General features: G+C 61.1%; 1 protein-coding gene across 1 annotated transcript in view; it reads right to left on the bottom strand.

The window, feature by feature from the left end:
- Nucleotides 1-25,851, bottom strand: part of INPP5A (inositol polyphosphate-5-phosphatase A) — a gene marked incomplete at its 5' end in the record, with an annotated part of 175,497 nt that extends 149,646 nt beyond the window's left edge. Inside the window, one exon of the mRNA XM_040486937.1 lies at nt 25,780-25,851. Coding sequence (XP_040342871.1) covers nt 25,780-25,851 — 72 coding nt within the window. The remainder of the gene's footprint in view (nt 1-25,779) is intronic.
- Between the last annotated feature and the right edge of the window lies 1 nt (nt 25,852).

Here is a 25,852-nt window from a genome sequence, read left to right as displayed (position 1 = left end):
GGCCTACTGCCGTCACATCCCTGTGGCCCCTGAACACCTGACAGCAGGGGCAGGCCCCCAGAGCGCACACACTATTTTCCGGTCAGCCATGCGGCTTCTGACCCTGAAAAACCACGGCGCCCCACCCGCTTCCCCACAAGCCACCAGGACAGTCGCCAAATGGGTCCCTCAAATTAAAGGGGGGAAACGGACTCCCTCGGCCTCCGCTCACTCCCTGGGCCAGCCCCGCCCTTCGGTAGACAGACCCACCGTCCTGGCGGGGCTCAGACACCGTCCACCGCGGCGTCTCGATGCACCCGCGTCTCCGCAGAAAGCGGCCACATACAAAGTCTGCTGAGCCGCCGTCCCTTCAGAAGGGGCTTTCCTTCTGCTTCCTCTCTACTCCCACATGCAAACCTTCCACCCTTCGGAGACCAAGATCCTTCATCTGACCTACGAAGGCACCCCGCCTCTGCCCGGCCGCGCTTTCCTCCCTCCTTTGTGACAGGTATAGGAGGTAATGGCACGCCCTGCAATTGATCCCTGGGACCTGATGCAACCGGGTGGAACTCCACCCCCTTAGGATTGATTTGCTGTCGGGACTGGCGGGGGGACTCGGCGTTCTTTTCCACCAGGGCTTCCACACCGTTCCACACACCAAGTAAGCTGGCTCCTCTGGCTGAGGTGCGGCCCCTGTCCCACGCCAAGTCCCCACAGGCTGTCGTGCCCCTTTCCCAGCTCCGGAAGGCCTCACTCACCTCTCCCTGTCTTCCGCAGTTTTACTGAGACGCCACTGACAAAATGCTGCGGCAGGTCGGGGTGAGCGACGTGGTGACCCGGGCATGTGGTGTCATCGTCACGGCAAGGTGAGCTGACGTCCAGGCCTCACAGCTTCAGGTGCCACCTTGTCGTGCCAACTCGCAGGATCTGCTCTTCAAGCGCTCAATGCAGCGCCGCTAACGGGCCGCCTGACCGCCCTGCGCATCGCCCCCAAACTGCTCGGACTTCCACGGCCTCGTGACCAGGCGGGAGCCCCCGCGGAGGCAGCCCTTCGCGTGGCTCTTCCTTCTCAGAATTCGCCCGGCTGCCACACACACGTCCACCTGCCCGTCCCACGTCATCAAAGCAGTGCAAACGCATCCACCCCGGAGTGGCCCGGGGCCATCCTGCTTCCCTCTGCGTCTGGCCCGGGCGGGCACGAGGCTCAGCCTAGACACAACCCAGGGAAAGTGTTGAGCCTTCCGGGAAGAACCCCCCCCCCACCCCCCCACCCCATCACAGGAAAGCTGCATGTGACCCCAGGGGAGTAATGAGCCAGATCCTGTTACTAAACACCATTCTCCAATAAAAGCAGCAGACCCCGGGAGAACTGGCTGACTCCAGGGAGGGGGCAGGGAAAACACAGGACGAGTCAGCAAGTTCCCAAAAGACAGCGGATGCACACGTACTCGGGGCCAAGTGAAGGAGTCCAGTGGCCAAATCTGGGGCACCCCGAGCCCCTCCAGGCAACGGCTTGGGCGCCCCCCTCAAAGGGCAGCCCACTCACCCCCACATGTGGGGTGCACTTGGTGACCGGACGGTGGAGAGGTGGTGGGCACCCCGGCAACGTCTGTCTTCTTCCCAAACGCCCACAAGCCCGGGCTCATCATGAGAAGGCATCTGACAAACCCAAGGTGAAGGACACCCACATAGCACCGAGCAGTCTCCTCAAAGTGTCCAGAACGTGGACAACAAGAGGGGGAAACTGTCAGGGTCCAGAGGGGACAGAGGAGGCGAGACGACCGCACGCGGTGCGGTGCCCTGGACCAGGTCCTGGGACAGAACAGGTTCGTTTCTGGGAAACCTGCTAAGACCCAAGTCAAGTCTGTGGCTCAGTCAATGGTGTCGTGCCAACGTGAATTCCTCGGCTTTAACAAAGGTGCCGTGGTGCCACGAGACGCTCCTCTGGGGGTGGGGGGGGCACAGGGTCTCCAGTCCCTTCTGTGCCACCAATTACCCCAAACTAAAAAGTAATATATCCCCAAATATAAAAGACCCCAAATTCTAAGAAGTTGTATCAAAGTTGTCCAAAGATATGGGGAGAGGAGCTTCCTGTGTCACCCCCCTGCCCTCCGGCAACCAGCAGCTTGCTCTCTGTATCTGAGCCCACTTCTGTTTTGTTCATTTGTTTTTAGATTCCACATACACACGAAAGCATATGGTATTTCTCTGACTTCTTGCACTCAGCATAATGCTCTCCAGGCCCATCCGTGTTGTTGCAACGGCAAGATTTGCCTCTTGTTTATGGCTGAGTAGTATTCCACGGCGTGCACACATTTTCTTAGCCCAGTCGTCTATGGATGGACAACGCTGGGTCGCTTCCGCGTCTTGACTATTGTGAATAACGCTGCAGCCACCATGACGGTGTATGTATCTTTCTGAATAAGCGTTTCCATTTTCTTTGGGAAAAAATGGGGTTGTTGTTTGGGGTTTTGGCGGGGGGGGGTGTTGGTGTGCTTCCTTCCCCCCCCCGCCCCCCGCCCAGTGTCTCTCCTTTCCAATTTTGCAGGACGCGGTGTGAGAATCTGACGGTGGCTTCCAGGCTTTATCAGAGGGACAGTACCACAGGCACAGGGAGGCGTGGGGACGGAGACGTGGGGGAGCTGGGCCCGAACGGCGTGCCGAACGGCCCCGCACGCTTCCCGCCCTGTGTGTGACCAGGGAGGGATTCTGTCACTCGTAACGATCAGCATCCTGACACCGTGTGTTTCCCAGAAGACCAGTTAGATTTAAAGATCAGCAGAAGTGACCACCTCTTCGTAAGTTACGCCTTTGCGTTTGCAAACGGGCAGTGTCTCCACGGACCATCACCGCTCTCTGCGACTGTGTCGAAGCTGCCTTCACACAGAGGTCAGAGGGCCGGACTCCACGCCTGTGCGTTTTGTCATCACAAACGGGCTCCTTTCTGCTTACTGTCTGGATGTATAAGAACTTGTACAGATTAATCACTAAAGGCTTTCACTGCGTATCACAGGTTTTCAGTAAATCCACTTGAGTTTCCCAGATGCATAATCACATTTATAAATAACTCTCCTTCCTTTCTGATACTTCAGGATTTACGGTCTCTTCTTGTTTAATTACTGATTTCAGTAGTTAAAGCTTCTAGAAAATGTTTAAATAAACACGTTTATGTCAAGCATCTTTGTTTTGTTCAACTTCAATGTTTGATTTCCATGTTTCCAAAACAGTATTAATGAAATATTACATGTTTCAATTTTACTTTGAGTAATCATTGTTTAATCAAGAGACATTGAATTTTATCAAATATATTTTCAGCATCTACAAAAAACAGATATTTTCCTATTGATAAATTATTAACTTATTAACATGCTGGATCATGTGACGCAATTTTTCCGAATACAAAACCACACTCACACGCCTAATAAACAGACCGTTTTCTACTTGCCGCTGGGTCCTCCGTGGGACCCTCTGGCGAGCACGCACAAGCGGCGGTCTACGGTGCTGGCCCCTGGGGCTCCGCGGTCTCTGAGTGTTCGTGATCTCTCTGGAGCCGGACAGTTCGCACAGGGCTGGAGTCTGCCGTTCCTGGACAACTTGAAATACCTGTACCTGGTGACAGGTGGATCGTTCTGTCTTCCTCTAATAACTGGCCAACTTAACTATTCTCTCTTCTTAGGTCTGTGTATTTGTACATACTTTGCTAGAAAATTACCCGTTTTTGCTCATTTTTTCAAGATCATTTAAATACAGTTGAACAAACTAAGGTCTTAAAACCGCTTTAAGTTTGACAGGTTTCCCTGGAGAACCAGGAAGAACAACACAGGTGGCCAGGCGACAGTCATACCCTGAGGCCTCCCTGTCCCCTCCCCAGGTTGTCACTGCCCAAAGGTTGTCACTGCTGCAGGTGACGACCTGGAAGAAAGTAGCATTCCTTCCTATGACCCTGCTAAAGTCCCCAACTCAGAGACAAGAAGGAGGAACGGCCATATACGTGTGTTGATGGACAAGGGGCTGGTCTGCTGGCCTCGGCCCCGGCCCCCACCCTACGCTGGACCCAGAGCCACCTGGGAGGGCTGCGCTCTGGTCGACTACAAACCCCGAGTGTCCTCTGCGTCGTCCACACCGCAGGGTGGACGTGAGGAGCGCAAAGTGCCTTAGAGCGTCTTTGGCTGATTTCTTAAGTGGTTTAGGCTTGGAATTGAAACAAATTTTCAAATATGCACCACTTCAAATACACGGTAAAGTAAGTGGTGCCATTTCTGCTCAGCCCAGAAGCTGTAAAACAACAGTGCAGAACAGGCTCGCTGGTGTCTGTGCCACACCCGGCAGAGGAGCTCCCGGCAAGGCTCCCACTGGGGAGCTCCTGGGGGAACGGGGCGAGGGGGCTCCCGCAGGAGGAGCTCCTGGGAGGGGCGGGGGGGGGGGGGGGGGGGGTGGGGCCCCCGCATCCCCCGGGGGAGATCCGGGGGGGGGGGGCCAGGGGGGGGCTCCTAAGGGAGGGGCTCCCGCAGGGGGAGCTCCTGGTGGGGGAGAGGTCAGGGGTGGCTCCAGTGCAGGGGCTGACGTGGCCCCCAGACGGGCCCAGATCTCTGAGTCAGCAGCGGCCAGTTCCCATCTCCCTGAGGCTCACACCGGGCCCAGGCAGGCGGTCTCTCCAAGCACAGCTCAGAGTCCACTGATACAGTTCCCACACCCAGAACAGGGCCAGGCATACAGCAGGCACTCAATGAACACCTGCTGCAGGAATAAGAGAAGCCCGGATGTAGCCATCGTGAAGGCCGGAGCTCCCAGACCTCAGGGAAAGGAGCTCTCTCTACCACACCCAGGACCTCATGGCATCTACCGCTGTTCATCTGTGACCTTAAGACCTCAAGACACTCCTGAGATACGCCTTCTCCTCCTGAAAGCCTAGAGCGTTTGGAACCGGGTCTCCATTCCAAGAGCCATTTTCACAGCCCCCGGTGCAGGTGGGAACACTGAGACCGGCCTGGCCACGGCCACCAAGGAAACCCCGGGTCCCACATCCACAGAGAAGGGGTCACGGCCTCTCAGACGCACAGTGGCCGCACAGGCCCAGGGGGAAGCCCGGGGCTGTGGGGACAAACCTCCTTCCCCCACCGCGGCCTTCCCAGGACAGGTGCTGGCCACACTCCAGGAGCCACCCCGAGAGGGCAGCACGGGTGGGGAGCAGTGGGAGGCAAGGGGACACGACAGGGGCCTCCAGCCACCACATGGAACCGGGAGGCCAGACGGACCAGAGGACCGCAAAAGGTGTGCGCACCGGCCACCGAGGCTCCGGGGCCTTCCTCGGCCCCTTTGCGGGTCTCCTGGACAACTGCCCAGAGCACAGAGCAATAATCCCCAGTTAGCAGCCCCTACGGTCGGCCTCGCCAGCAATCACACGGCCACCAATGAAGCCACCACGCATCGGGGAGAATTCAGGGCCTGCTTCCCCTACTTTCCCCTACTTTTTCTGTTCCTTTTCTTTTCCCGTGTGGCACCCACTCAACGTGTCATTTTTCTTTTTCTTTTTTTTTTTTTAACGTTTATTTATTTTTGAGACAGAGAGAGACAGAGCATGAACGGGGGAGGGGCAGAGAGAGAAGGAGACACAGAATCGGAAGCAGGCTCCAGGCTCTGAGCCATCAGCCCAGAGCCCGACGCGGGGCTCAAACTCACGGACCGCGAGATCGTGACCCGAGCCGAAGTCGGCCGCTTAACCGACTGAGCCACCCACGTGCCCCAACACATCATTTTTCAATAGCCATCCTGAGAAAAGAATTCCTTCTAATTTTAAAGTTCTTCCGTACAGCAACCCATGATTATGGTCTTTTTAAACATACACGTGTATTCTGTTGCTTTCCCGACCCTGTGTATGCTCTGTGCTCACTACGACACGGAAAATTACCATTTCTGTAAAACCTGTGGCTAAGAATATGCTTGTGCCTAATTGCCACGGTGTGAATGCATGGCCGCACCCTCATTTTGACACACGTACTCACTACGGAGGGGCAGACGCGGGACCACGCACAGCGGCACAGCCCCACCCCACCCCACCACCCCCCGCCAGGAGGCCACCTCACTCCCCGAGAAAGGCCAGAGCCAGACCTGCAGGCCGCACGGGGTGCAGGCGGGACACGTGCACGGAGACACGGGAGGAGCCCCCGCAGCGGGAGAGACCCTCAGCCGGCCCCCAGGCGCCGGGGAGGCTGCGGACTCCGAACAAAACCTCACGCTGGTTTCGAGTCTTGCCCAATTCCCAAACTCACACCGTCGCCATCTGCGACCCACTCACTCTTACCCCAAAGTGAGCGTCTGGGGAATGTTTTACATAGAAAAATACATAGAAACCGAGAGGACAAGGGTCCCACGATCATTTGCACGCCCCGCCCCTTCTCGTGGCACAATGTGCTGGAAGCGCCACGTCCCCCAAGCCAGCGGGAGCACTGGTCCGGAGGACAAGGGTGCCTTGGTCCCGGTGGGGCCAGGGAGACTCCACCTTCCAAGGCCCACTCCTCACACGCACGATGCGAAGGGACCCTCAGCCCCAAGGTGCTGGCAGCCCGCGGGCTCCTCCCCGTCGGCCTGAACGACGTCCCTCACACTCGGCCACCCTGCACCCTGCAGGCCTGCCCCCGACACACCCCATCCTCACCCCTGTCCCCTCTGGCCCCCTCCTTGTCCCTCCCGTCCTCCGCTCTTGTGGCTCCTCTGCCTCAGGGAGGAGGGGGTCTCCCCGGGTCCTCACGTGCTCCTCCTCCCCCCCGACAGACGCCCTGTATGTGGAGGCTCCCGCCGCTCTTGTGACTCTGGAACTAACCCAGTTGGCCGTGCCCCTGAATGTCAGCACGCCGGACTGGGGACTGCAGTGACCCCACTTGGCGGGGTCCCAGTTCGGTGTGACCAGCACCACACACTTAAAACACAGAGCCGACCTCAAGCACTACATACTGTTCAAGTCTGACACCTGCCCCGCTGAAAACATTCCAGAAGGTTCTGCGCCATCTCAACGGGTACGGGCAGAGGGCAGTGTGAGACTGAGGATGGGCTGAGCCCCGGCTGATCTGGGGAATCAGAGGGCCAGGCTAGGGACCCACACCACATGGAAATAAGACACTCTGGGATACCCTCCCTGGGTCCGCCAGGTAGGAACCGTGGAAGGCCACTAGCCCAAAGACACGCTGCTAACCTGGCCATCGGGGGCCCAGGGACAAGGAGTGTGCGGTCAAGGACAGAGCGGAAGTGAGAGCCGACCGCCCACGGCAGGACCCTCCTCGTCCCGATCCTCAGAAAGCGTTCCTTGGACGTGCTTTTCAGGATCGGGGCCTTGACCCCCCTCCCTCCCCAGTCCCTCCACACCACAGTGAGAAGTCACCCACAGGTTAGCGGTCCCCTGTCCTCTGCCACCTGTCATCTGTGACTTGGGTTTTCTCGTCAAGGGCAGAGAACAAGACAGAGTGGCACGCTCCACCTCGAAGGCCTTCGCTCTTCCAACGTGAATCCGAGATGTGTCCCCAGGCCCCTCGGGGAGTTTGCCTGCGAGCTCCCGGTAACAACATGAGGCACCTGATGAACCCTGACCTCACGGAGCTTCCCTTCTGCGGGGACAGACTGGGCGCGCTAAGACTCTGACACCAGGTCACACGCTGTCCTGGGAGGGGAGCCACAGGGACAGAGAAGGGGCCCACCCCTGCAACTCAGCGGGTGCCAGGGGAAGAGGGCCCGGCTGACTGCCTCAGACGGTGACCCTAGTGGCCCAGGGTCCCACGCGAACTACGGCTGGGAAGCGCTCCAGTAACAACTGGCTCTGGGGTGAGGGCAGCCAGCTCCTACAGGCAGGAGTGTGGGTGTGGTCCGGGCTGGGTGCGGGCTGGCAGACATGCCTCGGAGCTGGTGGGACGGTCCAGCAGGAGCTGGTAAGGAGGTCAGGGTGGGGATCGGCTTGCAGGACAGAGGACCCAGGGAACGCTCTGTGTGCCTGCCCTCCCATCTCCCCACGAACCGGCCTGGGGCCGTCCACCTTCAGGAAAAGGGGATCAGGGGCAGACTGGCCACCAGGCTGAGGCCACACTCAGGAGGCAAGGGGTGGGAGCATGTGTTGGGGACAGTCTACCGGCCTGAGGTCAGCAGGGCTCCCACAGCGGATGGTGAGCTCTGCAGGCTGAACTCAAAACTGTAGCTGCAAAATGTTCAAATCTGCAATTTGTTCTCTAAAGAAAAACACAGTCGCAACCAGCAAGCAGAGCCCGGAGTCACTCTCAAGTTCCTACAGCCCAAAAACAAGCGAACCAACCCTGCGACGTCAGCGATCCCGATGGGAAAGAGGGCGGCCAAGGCCCCCAGACCCGCCCAGCCATCCTTCCCAGCCTGGACACGCTCCAAACCCCAGGAACCACCCCAATGCTCCATGCACCGGCCACCAGGAACGTGAGAGCCGGGGTACGGACAACCACAGATGTGACAGCTGGTCCCCAGAGGTGAGGGGCGGTCCACGGATGCCCATGGACATGAGAGCTGGTCCATGGATGTCCAGGGATGTGACAGCTGGTGCACAGATGTCCGCAGACGTGTGAACTGGCCACACACACAAGCGCACACGTTCATCCACTCCTGCCATTTCCCGACATCCCCTTTCACGCCCATCTCCAAAGTCAAAGCTCTCAACCTCACGATATTTGGCAAAACTACCCCTCCGCCTCTCCCGAGGCTCACCAAGACAGTGCCTCTGCAGAAACCCGTGAGGGCTTCCTAACTAGCTCTTGAGCCCATCAGCCGGCCACACCCAGAGGCCGGGGCGCCGGCCCCACACGGCCCGGCGCACAGGCAGGAGCTGTCACAGCTGAGCAGTGATACATAGGAAGAAGGGCTCAAGGCTGGCCCACGGTGGCACGGCTGCCAGGACCACTGCCTGGAGAGCCCTCCTTCCAAGGGGATACCACCCCTCGACCCCTCCTGTGCCCAGGGATGTCAATGCCCTTTGTCTGGAGGGTGGGCAGTGGGGCCCCGACAGGCAAGGTGAGGCTCCTGCAGCATCTAAGCCCCTTACTGTCACCCCGGTCCCCTTAGTGGGGCCACCTGGGAAAGGTCTGCCGCACGCAAGCAGGAGGGCACAAAAGACACGCTATGGCGGAGACGGGCACGGAGGCCGAGCTCTGCGGCGGCCTCTCAGACAAGATGGACACAGAAAGAGTGGGGCCCACAGGGAGCGGTGCCACTCCTGCTAGAAGGCCCCACGCTCCTCGAGACACAGGCAGCAAACCCGGCAAGGGCTCCACACGCAGCCCAGGAGCTGGGGGGCTCCCTGCCTTCTTCGGGTCATCTGCCTGTGACAGCCTTGTCACTCAGCCACAGTCCCCCCCCTGCGTCTGAACCCAGAAGCAATGATCCCCGTGAGGCCCTGGAAAGCTGCTCCTTTCTGTGATGCAGACTCCAGCGTGGGGACCCAGAGTGAAAGTCACGTGCTTTCCCCCCTCTGCGCCCGTCAGAAGCCGCCCCCCGCCGTTCAAAATTAGCACCATGCCCTGTGCCCTTCATTACCCGAGCTGAAACTCAGCGCCACGCTTCACCAAACATCAGTTCTTGAAAACAATGTACCGTTGGACAGTTGGGGCGCCTGGGGGCTCAGTCGGTTAAGCGTCCGACTTCGACTCAGGTCATGATCTCATGGCCTGTGAGTTCAAGCCCCGCGTCGGGCTCTGTGCTGACGGCTCAGAGCCTGGAGCCTGCTTCGGACTCCGTCTCCCTCTCCCTCTGCCCCTAGCCCACTCGCATTCTGTCTCTGTCTCTCTCAACAATAAATAATAATAAAAAAAAAAGTTTTAATTAAAAAAAAAAATCAATGTACAGTTGACATTGAACACTGGGGTTTGAAGCACACAGGCCGGCTTCTCTGCTGGTTTTCCTGGTAAGTGCAGCGCGGTACTATAAACGCATCCTGTCCTCCTGATCGTTTTCTTGGTAGTGTCTTCCTTCCTCGCTTGATTTACTGTAAGAATACACAGCATATAACACGTACAACATGCTACACACGTGTTAATTCACTACGTTCCTGGAAAGCTTCCAATCGGGACACTGTTAGCAGTAAGTTTTGGGGAGTGAGACGTTATTACAGGGCTCTCTGATTGCGCAGGGCGTCATGCCCCTAACCCCTGGGTTGTTCAAAGGTCAACCGTATGTCAAGAGCGATGGTCGGAAAGCAGTCTCTGTTAAAACACATATTTACACAGGGGCGTGTTAAACGTACACACAGACGCACCCAGACACGCGCAAACGCATTTGGCCTCCATGTTAGAGTATAAAACTTCTGGCAAATGCCAGTTTAGGAAATCTCAAGGAACGAACACACCGCATGCCATGGCAAACCACGCGGGTGCAGAGGCGGTGGGGGCGCCCCAGACCGTCGCCCCGACAGGGAGCACCACATCACATACAAGTCCCGGAAATCAGAGACCTCAGGCTCTTGCTTTCTTCCTAACCTCTCAGGTTAAAATGTGCGTTTTCAGACTGCTAATGACAAACTGTTAGAAAAGTGTCCTTTAAACAGAACTACGATCGACCTTTAGAGCAGCCAGAACTTGACCCTGGGGCACTTCAAACCCCCAAGTGAACGTGCTCGGCGGGGAGGACAAGGGCTGGGTGAGGACCCTTGTGGGGCCTCTCGGCTCCTCCCAGCACCGCGCCCCGGAGGCAGGAACCAGGTCACCCTTGTCCAGCCCCTGCCACCCACACAGTGGAGCCCGAGACACCAGTGACGGGAGGGGAGAGGCTGTCAAGCGGGTCCTCTGCCCAGCGACGGCAGCGAGGGTCCCCAGAGGCAGGGACGCACTCAGCCGCCCTCCCCTGGGCCCCCCAAGCCCGACTACCCAGCCAGCCCTTCCCAGGAGCCACCGATTTTTAAAACCTCCTTTTCTGCTCAAGCTGGCAAGAATTCCGTCTACTCTTAACTAGAGCCCCGTAAGCCGCAGCTGTTAAGAGTCTCACCGGCATCTTCCACACCAGACTGGATGGTCCCCGAGAGCAGGGCTCACCCAGCACCTGGCTCAGTAAGGACGGCGTCACCCCCGGAACGCACCCCTCGTGCCTGAGGCCAAATGGACGGGTCCCGAAGGGCATTTCTCCCCAACCCTGCTTCCGAAGACCCTTCTAGGTACTTGCTGGTTCTGCCTCCTGTCAGTCACGAGGGGGCGGAGAGAAGGGAGCCCACTGGAGCACGTGAAGCCGGTGACGGAATCGCAGGCTCTCGGAGCCGTGGACCAGTGCCCAGCCACGTCACGGCGCTCAGAGGGGCATCTGGCTGGAGGCTTTGCGTTTATTCAAGCAACAAAGTCAACCTACGTGCGCAAGGGCCACCTCACCCGGGGCCCGGGGCCGGGCATACAGGCAAAGACTGTCCTGAGGGTTGGTGGCACGGGACAGAGGACCCCAAGTCAGGGCCACGACCGGTGCGCCCAGCACAGGTGACTCAGGACGCCACGTCGGAGTGGTGTCTCTGCTCAGGAAAAAGCGGGAGGAGGGCTCGGCGTCAGCTGAAAACACAGAAGGCGGAAAGCAAAGAGTGAGGCTCTGTCAGCAGGAGCTACTGCGGCAACGTGACTTTCGAGGAAGGTTCCTAGGCGACTTAATCCCGGGCGCAGCCCATACTGAAAACAGAAAACGGGAAAAGCGGTGAAACCAAAAAGCTGGGGCTTTGAAAAAAGATCAACAGAGCTGAGAAAACGTTTGGCTAGACCAACGAACACACTGTGGACAAACTGTAAAGCTGGGGCTGAACAGACCGTGCGGGAACCCCGCGAAGGGCCACACGCCAGCAGACCGCTTAACCCGCGTGAGGGACGCACGCCCGGAAAGACGCGCTACCAAAGCCGCCTCGGAAGAAACAAAGGCCTGATGCACCGGCAGAAGGGTCAGGAGTGAATCAAACAAGACAAGCTCAGGGCTTGTGCTGAAGCGCGTAACGCATCACGGAAAGGAAGCGAAGAGGACCTAAGCCCTCGGAGGGCTCTCCCGTGGCGGCACACTGCAGGCACAGTGTTGACGCGGCGACACGATTCCCAGAGAAACTGCGGGTCCAGTGCGGCGGGGACCCCAGGGAGCCCCCCGTGGAAGCGGACAGGCCAGTCCCGGAGTGCGTGTGCCGTGCAGGAGACCCACAACGAGCTCGAAGAACAAGCACCACGCGGAGGACTCACACTCCCCCGTTCCAAACCCGCGACAAAGCTACGGTCCTCCACACGGTGTGGTCCCGGCACAGGGCAGACGTGCGTGTGCGGGGAGCGCACCCGAGAGATGCGTCTTTATGGCCAATTTTCAACAAGGCGCCAAGACAGTCGGGGCGGAAACCAGGCTTCTCAACAGATGGCACCGGGACCGCTAGGTAGAGATCCTAACTCACGATACACACAAAAAGTGCGTCCAACAAGCGAAAGACCCAAACAGAAGGGCTGAAGCTACGATCTTAGGGGAAAGGGTCGGGGTAGATCTCCGTGACCCTGGATCGGGAGGCGGCTTCTCAGAGACAACAGCTGAAGCACAAGGAACGAGACAGATGACTCGGACTTCGTCGGAATGCGCTTGCGAGGACGCCGTCGAGAATGTGCTAAGACAGCACGGAGTGACCCACTCTCCGCCATGGGGCACTGCTGCGGCACAGGGCTGTGGTCGGTGGCACCAAGACCGGCGGGAGCCTGGCCCCGAGGGAAGACCCCTGGGGGGCTGCCGGTCCACCACGCGCCCCCTGGGTACAAAGGCCAGGGCACGCTGCCCGCGTGTGTCAAGCGATCCTTCCTCCGAGGCCAGGGGTCCTTCTGACGCTCAGTGGCACTTTGTCAGCTTGCAACCAGGAGTCCACGGGACGGCGGGGGTCCGGCTCGGGCGCTCAGGTGAAAGGAGGGCACCCCAGCCACCCTCCTGCTCCACAGTCACACCAACCCAGACAAGCGGCGGGAAAAGTCCCCTCGGCCAGCCACAGAACGTACAAGTGGCCGTCTCCTCAGCTTTCTACACACAGGAGAAGGAGTTTATGGGGACCCGGTGAGCGTGGGGGCGACCCACAGCCGGTGCATCCCTGAGGAGGGATGTGCTCCAGGAGCGACCCCCTGGCCCCAAACCTACCTGGCTGCAAGCACACACCCCTGCCACCCGACCAGAGACCCATTCCACCAGCGCGTCCCGGTGCACTGGCCGAGGCTGTCCACGGCCGGGCTCTGAGCCGGCGGTGTGCCACTGGCCGTGGTGTGCGGCTGGGGAGGTCAGGGGCGGTGTGCCACTGGCCACGAGTGTGCGGCTGGGGAGGACCTACGTGTTTTGTAACTTGAGCACCGGCGGTGGCGTTGGCCCGTGTGTGACAGGGAGGGGCTCCCTCCTCCCCGGGCCCTGCGCCCCCACCGGGCACCGGGGACGCTCACAGACCCCCAGTCCACCGCCCCCGACCCGGGAACGGTTCTCCCTCCGTGAACGCACCGCTGGGGCCACGTTAAATCCCGGGGGGGGGGGGCGGGGAGGGGGGGTGTGCGTCCTCTCTCACGACATGCTACAATTTCACGTCCACCTGTCACAGGGGAGGTTCCTCACACAGCAGCTGCCATAACACACGGACCGGTCTGCGGTCTGTCTGCGCGGCCGGCATTTAAGGCAACTCGAAATGTCGTGCAAGATACCGGCGAGGCATTTCAGGGAGCCTTTCTGGGTCACTCTGCGTGACTTTTTCCATTACAGAAAACTAGAACCATCAGGGTTATCAAGGCTCACAGACGTCACTTTTCTCCCCGAATCTAGGAGACGTCCGCCTGCCCCTGGCAGAACCTTCTCACACCGCAAACAGACATGGGAGTGCTCCCGCCAGGACCTTGCCGCCTGTCACCCCTCGCTCCGTGGGAGGCACTCCTCGATGGACCCCGCCCCGGAGGGCCAGTCCCGTGCACCTCTCCGCTCACCTCCCTGGGCTCTCCGGAGCTCCTCACCCTTCCAGCCCAGCCCTAAGCACCCCCTTCTTCCCCTTCCGGACTGACTCACTTATCAGTAGTGAAAACGCAGGCAGGGCGCAGACGGTTCCGACGGCCCCCGTGTGCATGGAGGAGGGAACTGACTGTCCCTCCTCAAGGCCCTGCCCTGGGGGACGACAGTGGGGTCGAGGCAGTGGCACCCACACCTCTCGGCTTCTTCCTACTGGGCCACGGTGGGGGGTGGGGGGGGGCGGCCGTGAGCCACAGTCCCCATGCATGGAGGGAACAAGGGCTCGAGCACAGTCAGACCCACACAGCCTCTCGGCCCACAGTGCAGTTTCCGCCACTCACTGGCTTTGCCGGACCACGCCGACCACACCGCCCACGCCGACCGTGCGGCCTCCCAAGCAGGCCTGTCTCCCCATTTCCTGCCTCTGCTCCTGCCCTGCAGTGGCCCCGGAGGCCGCCTCTTCCTTACTTCTCCAGCCGGCCCCCAGGCCCCAGACACTTCGGGTGCTGGCTCTGGCTGCTGGCCCAAGAGGCTACCTGTGGTCTCTGGGCCCAGGGCATCTCTGGGCCTCCTAAGCGACCTTCAAGTTCCTCTCCTGCCCCACTGGGCGGCCAGGGCAGCTGGGTGCTCAGAGTATGAGCCACGAGCCAGGCGGCCCCCAGTGTAAGGCCCCTCTGCCCCAAAGGTGGGCTGTGCCTCATCCCAGCAAGACGCGAGCGGGAGTCCCTGCCTCAGGGGGTGAGGCCATGACCGCGTACGAGGTGCCTCAGACGACAAACCCCAGCTCCTGCCTGCAGGCTCCTGGGGCCCCGCGCCCCCCACCCCGGGACACCCTTCTTGACAGGCCTCTGCCACCCCCCCCCCAGGCCCCTCGCGGGCTCCTGTGGCCTCCTCCCCTGGCCCGAGGAGCCTCCCTTCTTGGTACTCGCCCCTGTGACCCACAGCTCCCTCCCTGGGATTTATCCTGCGGTTCCTCGCATCCCGGACGCAACCGGTGGGATGGGTGTGGGAGACAGAGGCAGGGAAGGTGGGACGTGAGGGGCCTCAGGGGCCCCCCCCCCAGGGGCCCTCGAGATTCTCCAGTGCTCAGCCGCTGTGCCTGGCCAATTCGAGGAATGCCCCACGGAGGCGGGCAGGGCGGGCGTGCTGCTGGGAGCACTGGCACGGGGAGCCCTCGGGGGCGTTCCCTGGAGCTCCCTGCCAGGGCTCCGGCCTCTGGACACAGGCCCAGCTCTGAGGAGCACTCACTAGGCCCAAGGCCACCGGAACCACGCTGTTAACAGTCCCTACAAGTGAGTCCTCTGGGCACCTGCAAGCCGGGCTGGGGCAGAACCTGCACAGCACAGCACAGTCGCCAGCAGCCTGGGGGCCCAGGCCTCCTGCCCCCAAACACCTCTCCCACAGCACCAAGGGCGCCTGGGCTGCAGGGGCGAGGACAAGGCCCTGGGGGCTTCAGAAGCTCAGGCGAGACCCCACCTGCTGGTGTCCCGGACGGTCCCCGAATCAGCCACCGGGACGCCGCTCTGCTCCCCCCCCGGTTGGTCAGTTCCTGCCACTCACCCACATTCCGCTGGCGGCCTCGACAACCACGACTCCCTCCCACGCGGCCCAGCCTTCCACCCCCGCACCTGGACGGGGTGCACGGGACGCCGTCCGGATGCGGCGGCGAGGGCGGTGACGGCCTTGCAGCCAAAACAGGAAGTTGCAAAAGACCCGAAAAACCATAGGTGATGAAGGAGAAAAGAGCAAACAACACACGTGTCCCCGAAATTTGCTTGTCACTTGGACAGATGTCGTTCTCAACAGAACGTCTTTAACCAAAGTCCAGATCGCCCCAAGTGACAACACAGAGAAGAGCACGCTCCACACTCGGGCCGGGCAACCACCTGCAGAGCCGGAAAAGCGTGGCCCCGGGATGCATCCCGGTTAACCCTGGGGCCCAGGACTAGAACGGGACTCTGAGCGCGCCTGGAGGACGCCCACGGGCAAACTAGGACGGGACGCTCCCTCCGTCCCCCCACCCGTCCCCGGCCGCCTCTCAGGGCCACGCCTGCCCCGGGCTCTGCAGGCCACACCATGGTTTTAACAGCACTGACCATCGGGGGCCCCTAGGTGGTTCAGTCGGTTAACCGTCCTCTCGATTGCGGCTCTGGTCGTGGTCTCATAGTTTGTGGGATCGAGTCCCACGCAGGGATCTGCACCGAGTGTGGAGTCTGCTTGGGATTCTCTCTCCGCCCTTCTCCCACTTGAGTGTGCTCTCTCTCTCAAAATAAATAAACATCAAAAAAAAAAAAAAGTACTGACCATCCAACCCAGCTCTCAGCTCCACATGACCAGGTTCACCCAGAAGGTCACAACTCCCCAGCCTGACCGTCTCCGGGAACGTCTCACGGAGGGGGCAGCCACCCCCCCCCCGACAACGGCACGGGGGCCTAAGTGGCAAGGCAGGGAGCCCAGAGCTGGGGCCAGGCAGCTGTGTCCCCGTCGTCCTCAGGACCCCGTCCTCCCTCATCTGCCCTGCGCACCCCAGGCGGCACCCCGGGACTCATGAAGGGTGTGGCTAAAGAAAGCCTCTGAGCCAGATGGATGTGGGCGCAGCCCCCTTCCAGGCAGGCCTCGGGCCCTGAGCACAGGGCGTGCCCTCCCCCATGAGGACCAGGCCCCTCCCAGGGACAGGGTCCTCCTGCAGCTTTGGGAACACGGCCGCCAATTCGCTTGAGCTCCCCACCTGACAGGGTCCCTGCTGACCGCTGGTGCACCACGGGATGGCACCCCCATCGGCAGGACCACAGAACATCCCAGACACCTGGGAGGGGCAGGGACAGCCATGACACCCAGAGGCTGGGAGAAGAGAAGTCACCTGCCAGAGGCACTCTGCCCTACTCGGCGGCAGGGGTCCTCCGTGTACCGGGGCAGTGGGGGGTAGCTGTGGGTGCCACCACTGCCCGGCTCTCGAAGACCAGTACCACCAGACTGACCCTCGAACGTGGGACTCGGCACCAGCACTACAGAGAAATGCCCCAGCCCAGCATCCACACCGGGGCTGTGAGGCAGAGAAATAGAGTCCCGGGAGCCCAGGGTGGCCTGGGAGGCCCTAAGGCAGCCATCCTTACTCCTGTCCCACCCACATAACCATGCCCGAGGGCGTGACACAATGACAGGTACGTTCCACCCAAGGAGATGGCCCCTCCTGGGAGGTCCCAGGAGCCTGTGCACCTGACCCGGGGTGGGGGCGGGAAGTGAGCAGAAGCACAACAGCCCCAGAGGCGCCCTCCCGCCAGCACAGTCACAGTGTGCCCAATACCACCGTCAGGACCCGAGAACACCGTCGTCGTCGTCAACCGCATCATCATCATGGCGCAGCAAAGTGCCATGGCTGGATGCCTAGTTTTTAAAGGCAGAGGCCAGAAAACGCACTGGGCAAGCACAGGATGGCTCGGCTACACACCCACAGTCGAGGCCGCGCGCCAGCCCGGCGTGGACAGGGGATCGGCGGGCCCTGGAGCGGGCGGGCGGTGCCTGGAGAAGAAATACGCTCCTTGGGCACATGAGCACAGGCGCAGACGACCGTCCGCACCAGCTCAATCCAGGAACCACACCGCATCCGTAAGTGGGGTGCGTGCCCAGCAGAAACCCACTGGGCCCTAAGGAGGGACCGAAGTGCTGACACGAACAGCGGGGGGGGGGGGGGGGGCGGCGGAAACCACCAGCCAGACTCGAGGGCCGCAGTCGGTGGGACTCGAGCACGCGAGGTCCGGGCTGAAGGCAGGACTCCGGAGACGGCACGCAGAGCCGTGGCACCGAGGGCCTCAAAAGGCTGGGAGGGTCGTGTTCTCAAACGAGCGTGGTGACAGCTGTACCCCTGCAGACACCTTCTGAAGTCCCCGCTGGGCGAATGGCGGGACACCCACACCGTCCGGAGGCAAAGACACGCAGAGAAACGCAAGCTGGAGCCCACAGCCCTTTGCCCGACCAGCAGAGGGGCTCTAGGACCCAGCCCTCCCGCTCCGTCAGGTCCAGGAAGGCACAGGATTCCCCACACCCTGGAGCAGAGCCCCAAATCCGCCTGCCCGCAGCGCCCCAACACAATGGAACCTGATGACAGCCACGTCAGCAGCAAGCACGGCAGGACCGAAGCACGGAGCCTGTCACTAACTCAGGTGGGGAAGGGGACGGGGAAGGAGGGCTGGGATGACAGCGCAGCACTGGTCACTGGGAGCGGTCCCCTGAAGGGACAGCGCAATCCTGCCTGCGCAAGGAGGCCAGAGAAGCTTCAGGAGAAGCACAACCGTGGAAGGGTGTGTCCAGGCCACGGACAACCAACCTGCCACAGGCACTTGGCTGGGGAAGGGGGCCGGGGGGCAACGAGGCACGTGGGGTGACAGTCCCAGACGCGCAGCCGGGGAGAAGGCCAGAGCGGCAGAGGCAGGCCAGGGAGGCCGTCCCACCAGCCACACACAGGAGCCCACGCCTGGGGCGGCTGAGGGACCAGCCCGGCGGCCCAGGCCCTGCTCAGCCCCAGACACAGCTGAGGACCAGGCTGCCACCCCAGGAAAGGCTTGGGTGGGAAGGAGGGGACAGAGTCCTTGAGAGGAGGTGCCTGGGGCCACCCGACAACACCAGCACCTCACGCTGCGAGGGTTCCCTCCTCCACCTGCCACAGCCACCGTGCCGGGTGTCACGCCCACCTCTCTGACGCACAACGGGCAAAAGAGGGTACCAAGCGACAAGAGGCACGCTCCAGCAGCCACATCTTCCCGTCACGGCGTGTCCCTGCAGTCCACGGCACGCGGCCTGGCAGCAGCACCGGGAGCAGGTCCCTGCGCGGAGGCCCAGGCCTGGCCTCCGGTTCCCGGAATAACTGCTAGCTGCTCAGGGGCCCTGAGGGGCGAGGCAGGAAAGAAGGGTGTCTGAGCCCGGGCACTCTGCCACGGGGAAAGAGGGGCCCCCCGGCCTCCGGGGCGCAGCCCCAGACCCAGCTCCCGTGAGGCTCGGGGTGCAGACAGAGGAGGGCGCGGACCCAGCACGCGCCCCAAGGCTCCAGGGTAGGAGCAGGAAAGCCACCCCTGACAGCGTCACATTCTGCTCAGACAGAGGGGGGAGCGTGGCCCAGGCCCACCAGTCCCACCAGCCCCCAACCCCAAAGAAGGGCCCGAGGTCCCTGTCAGAGCAAAGAAGGGAGAAGACAAGGGGCCTCGGGTCACAACAACCCACCAGTGGGTCAGGGTTCAAGTGACCCCAAAGCCACGCTCCCGGAGATGGGGTTGAGCTATTCACTAAAGGGAAAACCCACACCAGAGGCAGCGTTTTCCTCGAGCCTGCGTGGCACCCATACGCCTCCCTGTCCACCGGGGCACAGGGTCGGCCCGGGAAAGCCCCCCCTGCGAGCGGGCAGGCAGAGCGCCGTCACCCCTGCCCTGCTCTGGATGGTCCCCACCCTGAGCCGCCATCCAGGGACCGGGCCAGCTCCCACACGGTCTCAGGTCACACGCACACGCTGCACCAGCACGTGGACAGTGTGCCTCCACAGACAGCACGGCCCAGCCCGGCCGGTCCTGCGGGCCCGCCCCCGCCGGAGCGCCATCACCCCCCCCTGCAGACCCAAGTGGGTACCCCGTTCGGTGCCTTTTCTAACCACAGGACAAACTTTGTGAACTCAAAACAAACTGTCGAAAACGGTGCAGGCACCCTATGGATTCCCGTCACCAGAGGACAGGCAGAGGCAGAGACACCGAGTAGAGCCAGAAAGACAGCTCAAGTCCCAGGACGCTCTCCTGAAACACAGGCCCGTGCGCAGCCTTGCCTTTCCCGGACCGGCCTGCAGTCCACCTACCTCCCGCCACTCTGGATTCACGTAAATCATCCCACAGTCACATTTCTGGATTAACGCTGCCGTCACTTGAAAAACCCGAAGGCTTTCACATCACTTCCACATTTTCCATGGGGCTGGACGAGCCGTTGCTTTATCCGCGTGCACGGTTAAAGGTCGGAACCCCGATGGCGTCCTCATCCTTGTCTCTGTCCGTCCGTGAGCGTGATTATCCGAGCTCTCCCGGGAGCCCAAGGTCAGACCTGGAGTGGACCGACTCAGCCCCCGCGCCCACTGAAGAGCTCCGTATGAGCACGCTTTTCACGGTCAAACACATGCTGAAACATATCATCTGCTCCCCCAGAGGGGAGGCCCTGGTGAGGGGGCCCAGGCTTCAGAGTTCTGTCTCCACTGCACAGGGAGGGGAGGGGGCCTCAGAGCAGAGGCTGCCACCCCAGAGAAGGAAGGGTGCCACAGGGCACCCCTCCCAGCCTGGGCCAGGCAGAAACTGGGCCTCGAGCCTGGAGGCCGGCTGCTATCCCCCAGCCCGTCTGGGGAGCGGGTCGAGGCAGGAGAGTCTCAAATGCCCTAATTAACTGAAGCAGCAACGGAAGACAGAAGTCAAAGTCACCTTATGTTCACCTGGGGAACGTGGCACATTTTCCCCGCCACCTCCCTTCCCCAGCCCCCACGACCGCACTCCTTTAGTTCCCCCCGTGTTGGAAGGGCCCAGGGACACATGGGGACAGCCAGGCTGCATCCCAAAAAAGTGGCGACAGACAGGTGACCACGACAGTGCCCAGACGCCTCCACTGCTGTTCTGACCAGCCACCTGGCCCTGTGTTGATCTCCCACCTACTGGACCCCATTCGGTGGGGTGGACACAGCCCACCTTCCAAGAGGTGACCCTTGTGCCCACCCGCCTGCCCGCAGGGACAGATGCTGGCGCTGAGCTTGTCCACGTTTAAGGCACCAACATTCCGCAGTCCCTTAGCAACCCTGGCCCAGCTTCCCCATGTCCCCTCAGGGTCAAACAGTGGGCTCCTTATGGGCCATCCGCTGGGAGGCAGGCCTGCGTCCGATCCAGTAACTTCCAAACCGGAGCCAGCGCACCATGGAATCACACTTCAGCACAGGCCTCTTCCTCCAGAAACCCGCACACCACCCGAGGCAGACCCAGGGCGCGCCAGGCCCCCTCCCCTGCTCTCTCGCTCCCCAGGGGACACGGTCTGCAGGCCGACAGAGTGTGCGAGACAGGCCCTGGACGCAAGTAGAGGGAGGGCCCTTTCTCAGCCACATCCAGCCTCGGGCGGGCCCCAGGGGATGAGGGGGCTGGGGGAGCACTAAGGGGCTGGCAGAGAGGCCCAGCCCTGTCAGCTCCCAGCCCTGCACCTGCTCCAGGGGCCCAGGAGGAGGTGCACGTGCCCCGGAGATCCGGCAGCCCCGGGCTCCCTGATGTGAGCTCCCCACCGTGCACCGGGCTCTCCCGGGCAGTTGCAGAAGGAGCAGAGCCGACCCCACCGCAACACGGGCTGAGCCCGGGCCCGGGGCTCCTTCCTGCCTCCTGGGGATCTGAGTGGACAGGGTCTTTCAAGGCCTGAGTCCAGACAGGCCCCCATCGGCAGTGAGTGCGGCCACGGAGAAGCGGCCGATGCTGCGAGGTAGGGGTGAGGAGGGAGCCAAACGCAGGGTGCGTGCACAGCCCAGGAAAAAGCCTTTGAAGCAAGCTGACAAGACCTGGAGACTGGGAAGCAACCAGAAGCCTGGAACGTGGCTGACGGAAGGTAAAGTGGTACGGACGCTGGGCGGCGGTGAGCAGTTCCTCCAAGGGAGAAACACGGAGCCACCAAAGACCAAGCAGTTCCCCTCGTGAGCATGTGCCGGGAGAAATGAAAACCTACGTGGGCACAAAGCCTGGACACAAATGCTCAGAGCGGCACTAGTCGCGGCAGCCAGACCCTGGAAACTGCCCAAATGTCCATCAACTGACAGTGGCCCTACACACTGTGGTATGTCCACACCGTGGCACAGCACTCAGGCCCAGAAAGGGAAGAAGCACCAACACCCACTACGGGTTGAACCCTGGACACGTCACATCCGGTGAGCACAGCCAGACACAGAAGGCCACGCAGACGATCCCAGTTACGTGGAACCCCCAGAGCAGGTAAACCCTAGACCAGGTAAACCCCAAAACAGGTAAACCCCTGAGCAGGTGAAACCTGGAACAGGCAAACCCCAGAGGCAGGAAGTAGCCTGGTGACCACAGGGGCTGGGATTTCAGGGGAGGGTGGCTGCTGAGGCATCCTTTCTGTTTAGGCACAAAACAGGTTCTACAATCGACTGTGGTGGCCTCTGCACAAGCCTGCAAACACACTGAAAACCGCTGCTTCACAACCACCACGTAAAGGGGTGACGTGTGTGGCAGGGGAATGATGTCTCTGTAAAGCCATCAGCAAGGTCCTGCAGAGGTAGACAGATCCCAGCCATCAGGGCTGCCCGGAGCCAGGGACGGACGGGGACTGACCGCCCACCCTCCGGTTCGAGGTCCCCGTGGACTCCACCAAGCCCGTGTGCCCAAGTGCTGGGACAGGAGCTGTGATGAGAGTGGGGAGCCAGCAGGGATGGCCACGCACACAGTACTAGCTGGCGGGGGGGGGGGTGGTCTTGGGGTTCAAGGAGCTTTCAGGCTGGGATGAGAACAAGAACGAAGAGTGCAAACCTGATGGCACAGGACTGGGGGCGCAGGTGCCCAAGGCAGCCGATTCCCCCACCGGGCTGGGGGGGGGGGGGGGGCGGGTGCCCAAGGCAGCCGGCACCCCCACCGGGCCGGGGCAGGGGCTCACAGACACCCACCGCCAGAGAGGCCTTGGAGGGCACAGCACAGCACCTCTACAGAGCTCGTTGCACAACCACTCTGCAAGCCTGGGTACAGGGCTGCTCAGCCGTTGACCAAGCAAAAAGGGAAACCAGCTCAAAACGGACAGGGAGCTCAGAGGCACCGCAGGACGCAGGCCCCCCGGCAGACGCCCAAGGGCTGTGCTCTCGAAGCCTGCCGCTCGGCTGACGGCCTTTCCCAAGAACAGCCTTGCCTTGTAAGGGTGGGACCCGGCTCCAAAACCGTGGCTGCAGGAATTCACCTTCTGACTTCACTTCTAGCAACAACATAAAGAGCCAAAAGCTGGAAACCTCCCTTGTCAAAAATCTAGCCATCTCGAGCACAGTTCGGTGAGCAGCCCGGGCCACCCCTTTCCAGGAAACCGGGTAGTGCCACCACGAGTCCAGCTGGGGGTTACAGAAGAGCCGCAGGGCTCTAGTGGGGCAATCAGGCAGCTGCTGTGAACCCAGAAAAGTCGCGGCACTCCCAGCCACGTCTAGGCCCCCCATCCAGGGAGATGCTTGTGCAGGTTCAGGAAGAGCCACCAGCTTGGACAGAGGCCCTCGGAGTAACGGCCAGGAGACCTGGCCAGGGGTCTGCTGGGTCACAGCTGTGTTCACAGTAACACAAGACTCCCATCTCCTGTCCCGGGCACAGTCTCCTGAGTGAACAGCGGAGCTTTCTGAGGAGGGGAGGACGCGTGACAACGTCACCACCTGACACCCAAGCCACCAGCTCGCTCTCTGCTTTTCTCAGTTCCTACCTCCCAATGCGGCAAATACTGGTCGTGCCAACCTCACATAGCCAAGAACTCTCTGGAGTCCCCCTGTTTCTGAAGGACGTGAGGGTAACATTTGAGAACGACGGCACCCCTCGTGGGTAACCGCGCGTGGGGGAGGAGGAACCTGGTCCGCCAGCCGTGGCGGGGGTCAGGAGCCAGGGGTGCTGAAGAGAGCAGAGCAGCTGCCAGACAAGTCTCGGTGCGTCCCCCCCACACTGGGAGGAGGTGCAAGGGAAGATCGCAAGACTGCAAACGCACAAACACACCACCTACCGCAGACGCGTCCTTCACAGCACGCCATGCCCGTTTCTAACTCGGACGCCCTCCCTCCCCGGGACGATGAAGCCAGGCAAGAAAGCATTCCTTCCCAGGCCTTGCCACCTTCTGAAGAGCGTGTTGCTCAGTGTGGACACGTGTTGTGCAGACAGATTCACCAGGCAGGTCTTCTGAAACCTACTATAAACCAAGGAATTAACGCCCCCGTCACTCAAGAATCACTGCTCTCACCAGCCAGGTGTCTCCCACAGGCACCACTGCCCCGCACCCCAGCCCCAGCGGGCGCCCCAGAGCAGGGTGAGACTGCTGTCCGTGCTGCCCCTCCAGGCTGCCCTCCGCACCCCGAGAACCTATGGGTTATGGGCAGAGACTTGTCTATGAGCCCACAAACCAAAGACACCCTGCAAAATTAACCAGCATACTGTTTACCAAAACAAGCATTCCTTCCAGATGCCAAGATAATGCACAGCTCCATACAGCCTTCGTGACAAACAAAAACCCGGAGAGAACATGTCGCCACACAAAAGTAAATGAAGTTACCCATTTTCATGTCAACAGAGAGAAGTGCGCGTATACAGCTGAAACACAACAAAAATGCCAGAACTCAGAATCAAAGATTACTGGAAAGAATGTTTGCACAGCAAAATTCTTTTTCCCTTTGAGACTAAAATGCCCCACCATGCTTAATTTTCCTGACATTTCTGAGGCTTTGAAGCCTCAGCTAATGGATCTGAATCATCTGAGCAAAACCATGTTATAGTGGCATGTTACTGGAAAGCCGAGAATAGAATGCTAAATATACAGACACACACCCATACAGGGCACTTTTGTAGAAACGATCAAACGCGAAACTAGATGAAGTTGTCCGAGGGAAACGGCTCACCCCCAGCAGGGAAGGAGAATACACGGACGCCTGGAAGTTAAAATAAGAAAAACACAAAAATAGCGCCTACTCTTTGTGAATAAAATCAAACCTAGCCCGTCCGTGACCTCAGCTTACTGAAGCACTTCGCCCCTGCCCACTGCTGGCGACGGAAGGTTCCGCCAGAGGCCAGAACCCTCTCCGGAATCGAAGTCATGCTTGTGTCGGTGGACCGGCCCACACCCACCGCTCACCTCGCGAGGCCGCCTCAGGCTCCGTCTGTGCCATCACCCTTTTCTCTTAAACAAGCACGCCACTTGGAGCCGCATTCTGCTTTATTTGGGTTGGCGGTGTAAGTACCAACAGCGGGCTGGCACCGCGGCTGAGACACCCAACTAGGTCAGCCGGGGCCTGCCTCCCGCCCCGGGCGCTCTGGGCGCCCCCGTCCCCCGCTGCCTGCTCTCTCCCAAGGGCCGCCCTGGGTGCCTGGGTGGGAGGCCCCCGGAGGGAAAGGCCCTGGGCAGTCCCATCCCTTCTTTGGCCTTGGAAAGCTTCTCGGCATCTTTCTCTTTAATAAACGAGAAACAGAGTCCTCGGGGGCTGCCCACAGAGGCCCTTGTCTGAGAACTAGACGGATACTAAGTTACAAGGTGAAATGAGGGCGCCTGCCCCCGGAGGAGTGAGCCACCCACCCGGAGGAGGCCGGCAGGGGAAGCCTGCACACCCCGCCCGTGGCCAGGGGCCAGTGCCGTGGGGGGGGGGGGGGGGGGGGGGGCGCGGCGACAGAAGTCAGGGGCTGGGGTTTGGGAACCAAGGTCAGGGTTGTGCGGTCAAGAGTCAGGGACCAGAGTTGGGGCCCGTGGACAAGGGTCCTCAGGTCAGGATTCGGGGACCTTGGACAGGGATTAGAATTGGGAGTTTAGGAACCAGGGTCCCGGGTCCCGGCTCTGAGGTCGGGGTTCAGCCTGCGCAGTTTGGAGGCAGGAGGTGGGGGACCCCGATTCCAGGGTTTGGGGCAGCGCTCAGGGGGCCGGGGTCTGGGGTCCATGGCCCTCCGGTTTAGGGGTACCAGGGTTTGGAGGACCCAGAGTCCCGGTCCAGGTCCCGACGTGCGCGACTCAGGGTGTCAGTCCAGAACCTGGGGCTCCGCGCTCGCGGACGGGGACCAGGATGTGGGCCCCCGGGGCCCCAGGGCGCTGGGCTCAGGGTCGGGGTCTTGGTCTGGCCGCCGCCGCCACAGCACTTACGTCGTCGAAGAGCGAGCCCACGTTGGCCGTGACCAGCAGCACCGCGGTGCCCGGGGCGGCCGCCTTGCCCGCC

The sequence above is a fragment of the Herpailurus yagouaroundi genome, unplaced genomic scaffold, assembly GCF_014898765.1.
Source record: "Herpailurus yagouaroundi ecotype Mexico unplaced genomic scaffold, PumYag 163, whole genome shotgun sequence".
Lineage (NCBI taxonomy): Eukaryota > Metazoa > Chordata > Mammalia > Carnivora > Felidae > Herpailurus > Herpailurus yagouaroundi.
This window is presented reverse-complemented; position numbering and strand designations above follow the sequence as displayed.